The sequence below is a fragment of the Ochlerotatus camptorhynchus genome, unplaced genomic scaffold (genome assembly GCF_037179485.1).
Source record: "Ochlerotatus camptorhynchus isolate MF236.1 unplaced genomic scaffold, CSIRO-AGI_Acam_v1.1 ptg000036l, whole genome shotgun sequence".
Taxonomy (NCBI): domain Eukaryota; kingdom Metazoa; phylum Arthropoda; class Insecta; order Diptera; family Culicidae; genus Ochlerotatus; species Ochlerotatus camptorhynchus.
In genome coordinates, this window is record NW_027040527.1 from 3,269,999 (window position 1) to 3,280,623 (window position 10,625).

At 37.9% G+C, this 10,625-nt stretch overlaps 1 protein-coding gene across 1 annotated transcript; it reads left to right on the top strand.

Annotated features, from left to right (window-relative positions):
• The first annotated feature begins 7,621 nt into the window (after positions 1 to 7,621).
• RpL37A (ribosomal protein L37A) lies at positions 7,622 to 8,513 on the top strand. The gene is made up of 3 exons (XM_065232517.1): positions 7,622 to 7,756; positions 8,009 to 8,137; positions 8,195 to 8,513. The coding sequence occupies exons 1-3, from the start codon at positions 7,754 to 7,756 to the stop codon at positions 8,330 to 8,332; spliced, it is 270 nt and encodes an 89-aa protein (XP_065088589.1). The 5' UTR covers positions 7,622 to 7,753; the 3' UTR covers positions 8,333 to 8,513.
• Positions 8,514 to 10,625: the final 2,112 nt, after the last annotated feature.

Below are 10,625 nucleotides of genomic sequence, written 5' to 3' on the forward strand. Positions count from 1 at the left end.
CTACTGTTTTCGAGTGATATGAAATTACAGAAAAAATGTGAAAATAAGTGTTTTAATTTTAAATATATTGTTTAAATGCATACTACTCAAAAACAGTAGGCTGTGCAGTTTTGACTTCTTGAGAAGAGTTGTTTATTTTATCAAGATAAACAACTTTGCTCAAGAAGTTAAGTCTTCAAAACGCCATTTCAATGCATTAAAAAAGTTATAGAAATAATACATGCTACACTAAAATGATGAAATCTCAAAAACACCAAAATAAACTTCTCCCAAATTTTGATATTTTTTCTATCGAGAATTGCTAAATTTTTACTGAAAATGTCAGGTTGCGATTTTTTGCATTGTGGGAGATATTAAAATTCAAAAATTGTTGTTTTTTTTTTTGGTTTTTCAACAATATCTTTAAAATTTCAAGCTTAAACCAGTATGTTTCTTCAAAAAAGTTATTTATTTAATGCATTAAATGCAATGCAATGCAGTAAGATAAAAATATAAAATTATATGGTTGTCAGCAAAAAAAAACCGAAACAGAAAGAAAACCAAATTTTTTTCGCATTTGAATTTTACGTCTTTACGCATTTCAATTTTACGTCTTGAAAAGAGTTGTTTATTTTGTCAAGGCAAACAACTTTGCCCAAGACATCCAAAACTTCAACTATTTGTTTATGTAAATAGATGGTCCTTATTATGATGAGAAACTTTACCGAAGACACCAAGTCACGGAAATGCTTCGTCTCAGAGTTATTAATTTTGCTCAGCTAGATTGCATTTCTGGCCCAGTGTGCACCGGTTGGAAACTAACGATTTAAAATTGGCTCACTACTTGACTAGTCTGTTGGTCCCAAGCAAATTTGGAACCAGTAGGCTGTGGAAATTTTACGTCTTGAAAAGAGTTGTTTATTTTGTCAAGGCAAACAACTTTGCCCAAGACATCCAAAACTTCAACTATTTGTTTATGTAAATAGATGGTCCTTATTATGATGAGAAACTTTACCGAAGACACCAAGTCACGGAAATGCTTCGTCTCAGAGTTATTAATTTTGCTCAGCTAGATTGCATTTCTGGCCCAGTGTGCACCGGTTGGAAACTAACGATTTAAAATTGGCTCACTACTTGACTAGTCTGTTGGTCCCAAGCAAATCGATTAATGTACCCCATTCCAGTTGAAATTCTACTACTACACTATGATTGTTTTCATTCGCTATGAAAGTTTGACAGATAAAATTACGGTTTCGTGGATTTTCCTATATTTCGAGGGGTGCATCGATTAGCTTGGGTCTGAAGAGAGTACCAGAGCTGAGCCAAAAAGTTGAGGACGTTTCTTCGGGACCTTCTGGTCTTAGAGTTACCTCTATGTTATTACCACTACGGAATGGATTATTCTGTTGCTGCTGCATATTATTTCACGATAGACGTTGCTGCTTTCCGCTGCTGACGGCCGAACGCTCTATTGCATAAAACAGCAAAAAAGGTTATCTTCCATTTAATTCCACTTTAATTAATTTTGGTATCTATGACCGATACGCGAGCAGATACGTATTTCGACTACAAAATGTGCAGTCTTCATCAGAGGAAACCATTCGACGGAGTGTTACAATTGAAGGTCTATCTGTGATAATCGAATGCTCTAAAAAAAAACATCACTATTTAATCGACGGAGCCTCTGGTCCTCTTCACTGGCCGTTTCAAGTTGGGTGGTAATTTCCGGATGTCACTTTCTATGTATCAGAAAAATGGGTTCCCATTTTTGTTTGAAACCTAAATAAAAAACAAAAGCAAGAATATTCTGAACCTGCCGGTCCCAAACTAGGCCTAGAATGGTTGAATACCGGGACTCATAACGACTCACTTTGCACAGTTTGATTTTAACCTCACAATCGCATTGTCATAATACGATATGATATGAAATAATAGTAAATAATAAGATTCTTTTGGATCGGTCACGTCGCGTCTTCTCTGGTCGTGGCCTATGTTTCGAGGAGAGCATCGATTAGCATGAATTAAATTATGATTATGATCTGTTTCATTGGAAACCAATTGTAATGGGAATTTATTTACATGGCAGCGATTTCCAAGGTGATTTCTTCTTCTTCTTCTTCTTTCCTTTTTTTTAACTTCGGTCTCTGTTCCGCAATCTAGTGCCAATCACCGACGGACATCGATTGCCATCCATTGACGGCAATCGAATGTGTAGGAAGGCAGCTTCCACACCTGCGTAGGATATCGCACCCATTCAACACACACATGGTTCGGGACCAACGGTTTTACTTCCCTTCCGAAGGAAGACGTGACCAGAGATTTTTATGCCTCAGAAAAATCCCACCGACCTCGGCTGGGATTGAACCCAGACCCATCGGGGTGTTGAAAAGCAGTCACGCTTACCACTACACCACCGGCGCCCGCTAGGTGATTTCTGCGACGGTTCCGACGCGTTTTTTTTTCCAATGAAGCAGACAACACTCGACCAACCATTTCGTTAATTTTCTATACATCGATCTTCAAAGCCATTCATAAGAAAAATCGATAACGATCGTCACCATTTCATGAATAATTGTAAAGATGCTAAAAGTCTAATCGTGAATCGTTTATAAAGATCTTTCTCAAAATATTGCTACCAATCGTTACCAATGTTAAAATATCGATTGTGTTTCCAGATCAAAATATCGATTTCTGTTGTAAAATCAAAATATCGATACAAAACTGCTGATTTTATTTGTGATTTTTTATCTGCATAATTTCTAGTTTCGATCCCATGCCATCCGGGGTGTACTGATTTCGTTGTTGGTTGCTAATCCTCGTGTCCACGGCTGCTGTTGATGAGCTTATCAACGACAGGCAAACAAACTCTAGTACACGGATAGAATTTTCCTTATACCTTTTGGCAAATTTCTATTACTGATTATCCATAAAATGTAATCAGAGACCCTGAGTTCGGTAAAAAAAATTACCTTCTTAGATCGGTAATGCTAAAAATTACAGATGTTTCGGTATTTTCTCGCTTTATTGCTGAAAACTGTAAATGAAATGACCGAATTTCGGTAATTTTATTTTAATTTACCGAAAACGGTAAACATTTTTACCGGCAGGTCTGTAAATCAGCTTCATCACTGACTTCGGTGAAATATTTTACTGAAGTTTCGGTAAACAAAGCGTTCCGTTACTAAGTTCGGTAACGGTCTAGGTAAACGTCAAATCCACCATATTGTTATTTTCGATCGACATTAAAAGCGTTCGTGCTTGTGAAAAATAAAAAAGGTGAAATTATGGAGGCTGTTATGCAACACCAAGATGAGCGAATCGTAGATATTTTCCGTAAATAATTAATTTTTGTTATCTAAATAAATACCGATTACAGATGGCCAATGTTGTTGCTTGTTTTTTTCTGTCGTTCCAAGTTCCATTCCCGTTGGCGACGATCTTCCAATGCTTCCTTGTTTTCAGTGTAGCGCCGAATCTTTCCGACGAAAACATAAGTTTTCAGATCTTTGCCAACGGTTTTGTTCATTGGTGGTGCAATTTGCAACACTAGCTTATTGATCACGACTGCAGCCAAATTTTTGCATGGGTTACAGTGACCGCCACATTGAAACAATATTAAAGCAAATTACAGTTGAGTCGGTGACCTTTTTAAAAAATTACAGTTCTCCGGTAAAGTCGACTACAAATCAAGCAATGCACATCGGTAAATGTTACCGATCGTTCGGTAAATTTGACAACTAATTTTGCTGATCCAGTTTACAGATTTTTCGGTGATGTTCTCGATTACCGAAAACATTACCGACCGTTCAGCTGTTGAGAATTCGGTAAATGAATTACCGAAGTCGGTGATTTTTTCTAAGTGTGTAGTATAATTTTGACGAAAATTTTAATCGAACCAATGTATACATTTTGAAAAACCCGAGGAAAAACCATAAAATGCATAAAATTTAATCTATATTCGTTTTGTGATATTTTTGAGTGAATATGTCGATAAATAATATAAACATTGCCGTCTGTCACCTGGTGTGTCTCGAACTCTCTTTAACCAGCGATGCAAATCGATAACAAGGAGATTATAAATGTGCATCGATGGCAATCTTTGTTGTTCTTTGTCAAAGTTCAAAGTTACGATGATATCAGTATTTAAATATTTATTGATGAATATTTGTAAAGAATACTAAAGTCCATGTGACATATCGAAATTAAAAGAAATTTAGTAGGGCACCTTTATAGATTACTATCATAATATGACCGAAAGATTTTTAAATGTGTATGGAAGTTCGCTAATTGGGGGTTTTCTGGTTGGGGCGCTTTTTAATTGGGGGTTCGCTAATTGGGGCGCGACCCAATTAAAAAGCAGTCATCCGTCAAAATCTGATGTCAAAATCATGCTGACGTCATGACGTCATATTTTTTGGGGGGTCTTTCAATGATTGATAAAAAATAACGAAAAACAAAATATTTTTTGTAAAAAATCAATTTAATTCATAAAACAAGCAAATCAAAACAAAACAGTTACAGATTGCGTCTCTTCCACTCTGCTTCCAGCAATTTAGTTCACAGGGTTTTCAGTTTCAAAGTCTGAGCGGGATTGTTCTGTACGAATTGGATCACGTTATCAAGCGACTTCATCGCGGTTGGAAAATCGATGTCTTCGGGTTCTTCGTTTTCAGTAGTAAGGGCACTTCCGTTCAAAGCCTCCGGGGTGGTATTCAACCATTCTTCCTCCGTGAAAGTTAAATCATAGAGGTAACTCTAAGACCACTGAGTCCCGAAGAAAATCATTATTATTTTTGGCTCACTCAGTACCAGAACAACGGTCCCAAGCAGTCCCAAGCTATTTCACTCACCCCTGCATGTTCTGCATGAATCCACACACCCCTGATGTTATCTGTCAAACTTTCATAGCGAATCAAAACAAACATAGTGTAGTAATAGAATTTCAACTAGAATAGGGTACGTTAATCGTTTGCTTGGGACCAATAGGCTACTAAAGTGGTGAGCCAATTTAAAATCGTTAGTTTCGTATTGATTGTTGGTTAAATCGTCTGCTTTATTCAAAACTGCGCTGACTATTTCTTCGTCTCTGAACACTTCGCTGGTTATTGAAACTGTTGTACCATTGGAATCTACTACTCGATCCTCAAGCCAAAGCTGGATTTGCTCGTCGGTTGTGTTTGTTCCGGCTATGCCATCAATTGATGCTACAAGCACAGACAAACAGACATAACACATTGAATACTTCTCACGGAATTTTCAATGGTAACCTGACTGATTTCGTCCCAAGCTTCCCCTAATAAAAAATAACCATAAACGAACGATAACCCAAATAATTGAACTTTTCCACTAATGGTTTGGAAGATACCCAGAACACGTCGTTAAGCAAAATAACCATAACAATTTTATTAGGGTCAGCAATCCAATCAATACTCTGCCGTAAGGACACATTTTTCAGCCGTTGTTCCAAGGGCAAATCTTCGTTTTCCAAAACAAGCTTAAGCATCAGCTTCCGTTTGTACCTGGTTTTGATTGCGTTGATCACCGACTGATCCATCGGCTGGCATTCTGCTGTCACATTTGGTGGAAGGTACATCACTTGAATTAATCCATCATCACTCTTCAAATCATCGCATCCATCGTAGTGAGCAGTACAGTCAACAATCAATACGAAACTAACGATTTTAAATTGGCTCACTACTTGACTAGCCTATTGGTCCCAAGCAAACGATTAACGTATCCCATTCTAGTCGAAATTCTAGTACTAAACTATGTTTGTTTTGATTCGCTATGAAAGTTTGACAGATAACATCAGGGGTGTGTGGATTCATGCAGAACATGCAGGGGTGAGTGAAATAGCTTGGGACTGCTTGGGACCGTTGTTCTGGTACTGAGTGAGCCAAAAATAATAATGATTTTCTTCGGGACCCAGTGGTCTTAGAGTTACCTCTATGTTATAACTCTGTAGTCTGAACGTACTATTAGCATTCCGTGTCCTATCCCGTACACGGAGAAAAAATACTACCCAAAATTTGAGATCTTTTTACCTAATATTGACTTCAGCCTTTCAGTTGCACTCGTTATTGTTGTCTAAAAAGGAACGAGAGATTCGACACAACGATATAGTTCAACCCAATAAGTTACTTTTGAGTAAATTGCTTATTCTCAAATTTACTTGAATTAAAATAATTTTGGGTAGAATATACTTAAGAGTAAGTATTTTTTTTTTGCTTGGGACTGCTTGGGACCGTTGTTCTGGTACTGAGTGAGCCAAAAATAATAATGATTTTCTTCGGGACCCAGTGGTCTTAGAGTTACCTCTATGATATTAGCCTCACGTTGTTGCAAAACCCATAGGTAAAGCGCTTCCTCCAGTAAGGGAAAATTCTGATTCTTCATCGTTTTTCGATTTTCCACGCCATGTTCTCTGAATTTTTCTAGTTTCATCCGAATTGACTCCTTATTTTTCAAAAATCGACCGACCGAGGATGCTCCGACACCAAACCTTTTGCCTAATATTTCGTGGGAACCGTTTCCTGCTTCAAATTCCTCGATTATTCTCACCTTCTGAGCCAAGGTAAGCGTAGTGTGCTTCCGTTTCACGACTTGCTTATTATCCTTCCATTGTGAAAGCTGAACAAATTTCAGGAGGATAATTGCTACAACATTACAAACAACGTATGAATGCACAAATATTTACCAGCGCCGGAAATAACTCAACAAAATATTCAATCGATTCACTCAATTTACACTCACGCAAGACAAAAACTAAGTAGCTGCTCACAGCATCAGTTAAGCAGACGAAAGACTGAAAACCAAAACAAACGAGTCAAGCGCCCCCCGGTCAACTTTGACACTTGTCGACACCCCCCAATTAGCGAATGCCATTCGATAATTGGGGTGCAGTCGTGCCCCAATTAGCGAACGGCTACTGTACATCGAAATCATAGAAAATTTAAAGTAAAGAATTGCCGACATAGGGGAAATGACGGCTTCGGCATGCCAGACTATTTTCGGCAACCCAAATTGAAGCACTATTTTCACTGGATTTTCTTACGAAAACACTTCGCTGAATGCATGCAAACGATTCTTTATGCTTTCAGCTTCAATTTGACTATATTTTTACCACTGAGAAAAAGCAATCTAGCAAGGTTTTCTTGAAATGAAACACACGCACTACAAATTGTAGCTGATTGCGAGTTGCCGATAATAGAACAGCAGATTTACATGCAGTTCAAATGGAATGGTTGCCGAAGAAAAACTGATTGCCGACAATATTCGCTCTCACTAGAGAAGATTGGAGCTTTGTAAAAGCGTTTCAAAAAAGTTTTTGACAATTCTTTCGACTGAAATTGTTAGAGCAGCTGGCAGCAAAAAATTGTAAACAAACCAATACTGCATATGTGTGCGTTCCTTAGAGAAAAAGGCTATAGAAAGAAGGTCGCTGCTTAGGTTGCCGAGAATACGTAAATTCCCCTAAATCTTTATTTCTGTATAAAGAACTTTGAAGAAGTTTCACTAATGGTTGGTCGGGCAATTAACTAAGAACTATTTTCGCCTTCTTCTGTCAATTTCGACCCACGTTGCATTTGGATTGCGTTCACCGGTTGCTTTCCTGTTTTGCGACACAGTACGCAGCCAAACTGTCAAGCTGACAGCTAATCCACTTCCGCCTGTTTTCATTCTCTCTCTTTTTCCGTCATCTTCGATTGAAGAAACTGCACACATTTCGTGTCAGCTTTTAAAATTCAATCAATTTCAGTAACAATTCGATAAAATGGTTAGTTTTTGTGCTCAGCGTAAAGTGCTAGTCGGTGGCATTCCAAATTGGTGTAATTTGTGTGAATTGTGTGTGAGGATTTCGGGCAAAATTGACAATTTTGTGCCGACTCTGGGCCGGAGTTGGCAAATCGGCTAATGTTGTAGTGTTGTATGAGCGATCGGGGTTATGTGAATTTGGATGTCAACAAAAGTTTCCATTATTAAGATGTGTCGGGAATTTAATGTTTCGTTATTTTCCCGTCTCAAATAGGCCAAGCGTACCAGGAAAGTCGGAATCGTCGGTAAATATGGTACCCGATATGGTGCCTCTCTACGTAAGATGGTGAAGAAAATGGAAATCACCCAGCACGCCAAGTACACCTGTACATTCTGCGGCAAGGTAAGAAAGCTTGAAACATTGGTTCAGTAGAGGATACTAACATTATTTTCGCTCTAGGATGCCATGAAGCGTTCCTGCGTCGGAATCTGGTCCTGCAAGCGATGCAAGCGTGTCGTCGCTGGTGGAGCCTGGGTGTACTCGACTACCGCTGCCGCCTCGGTCCGTTCGGCTGTCCGTCGTCTGCGCGAATTGTAAACAACACGCTGCTTTCCATCGAACGGTTTTGTAATACCTAAGTGAATGTAACTTATTTTACATTAATATCGGCACAAGTACAAAGCTGCTGAATTGTGCCCTGGCGACACCCGTGTATGCAGAAAGGGAAAGAATGTGGAAAAGTGTGGAATAAAGAAAGAAGGGGATCCATCTGAAACAATTTTGCTTGTGTGTAAATTGTATAGATCGAGAGAAATCCCCTATTGTGCATTGCGTGGAACCGGATACAGAGAAGTGTAAATAAGAGTTGAATAGATTCGACAGGTGTTCCAGTCTGACTGCGACAGACGAATGGATTCTACAGGATGAGGCAGAGTAACTGAAAAAATGGCCATAGCGATTGCACGCTGCATGAATTTCAAATACAGTCAATTTTGCTCGTTGAGTTAAACCTATAGCCCACTTAGTGAAAGGCTTTCGTTTGTTGGGCTAAGCTGTCAAGCTGAAAAGTGGTTGAGGGATACACCGATTGTTTATTATCATCAAAATTGTTTAGCAACATTCCAAATTGTTCATCCATGAGTCTCTCAAAAAGGAATCAGCACTGTCAGAAATGACGTGATTTCGATTCAGATGGGCTACTGTAACAGCCCAACGAGCAAAATTCGACTGTATACCGTAAAACGGGGATGAGTTTCCCAACCAAATCTTAAGCACACGAACAAATACCTCTCTAGCGCCTAATGTGGGAATTCATTTGTTAAATTACATGGTTATTTTATTTTTAACAATTCAAATTAGAATAAAAATGCAAAATTTCAATTCTGGGGTGACGTTGATCATGTAGGTTTTTAAACAAGCAATATTCAGAAGCCAGCATTTATACGCTGAAGAAGAGTCTGGCGTAATTTTTTGTTTAAATTGTGGTTTGCGAAAAAAAAAAAAACATTTTGTACCGCATCATATTGAAAATTAGGCCTAAATGTAGGCAATTATTCACATAAAATATTTGTTTTAAGTCGTTTCACCAAACAAAATAAATGATGATAATGATCGGATTTGAGGAAAGTTAAAAGTGGTATATTTCATCAGTTCCAGAAAATTGTACATTTAGAGCGATTAGAAGGTCTTCATAGTACCAACCGGTGAAAATTAACGATTTTAAATTGGCTCACTACTTGACTAGCCTATTGGTTCCAAGTATATCTATAAGCATAGGTTGTACTCATTTAATCGGGTACGTCGATTGCGGTACTGGATTAAAGGAGTACAACAACGTTACTACAATCATGTCTGTCAAAGGTCAGTTTGCTTTCAGTTTTGAACAAAGTAGCACTTGTTCCTCGTTGTCGATCACGCTATCGACAGTTGTTTACCTACTCGGTAAAATTTTTTGGGCGCTTTATTCTTTGCTTGCAGCCGGTCAGTGCTCTGTGCCGTCACCGTTCGATGGCAAGCAAACATTTCGATATATGTGAAATAAAACACATTTTGTGTTTTGCCTTATCCCAATCGCTCAGTGAGGCCTGTATTTCACCGAATTAGCCGTTTGTCTCATTTTACAGTTTGTACTGTAATTTTTCACTGAGTTCGTCAATTGGGTTCTTAAGGGTATTGAGGTAAATGCATATTCGTAATCTGCATTAAAAATGGAACCCAAACCCAAAATTTCATCAATTTTGGTACACTGGAACTATTTTAAATAAGTACGATTACATTTGTAAAAATCAGCTTATTAGCGTCCCTCGGTGTCACTTTGTATGGAAGCGAGCTGTCAGTTTGTCAGTTTAGTGTCAAACAGTGAAGTTATTATTTTGCTTTAAATCTTGATTTGAATTTCGAGATGAAAATGTGTGTGAAAACGAGCTCTTTCAGATGATACATAAAAACCGATATATGTTTCAAAATTAAAGAACCCAATTTAATAATCGGATTACTGGAAATTCGTTCAAACTTTACCGAAAATTCTGTTTACCAAAAAATCTGTATCGTTCACCGAATATTTTTGTTAATAAATTATAGAACAAGCAAAATTTTGTTAACCTACACGAAACGAAAATCAATTATTTTATTCATGTGTTTCACTTATACATTTTTGCCAAAACATCACCCTTATACATTCCATAAGACAAACCACATAGGTCTTATAAGAATGCATAAAAGGTATGTGTGACCGCTTATACATTTCATTTGTCATATGATCTTCATTCACTTTTTGCACGGCGTCTGCTTATTAGTTGACTTATACATTTTATGAATAATCAGCAATAGAAATTTGCCAAAAGGTATAAGGAGATTTCTATCCGTGTAGCTGAGTGTGTAGTCCCGACCA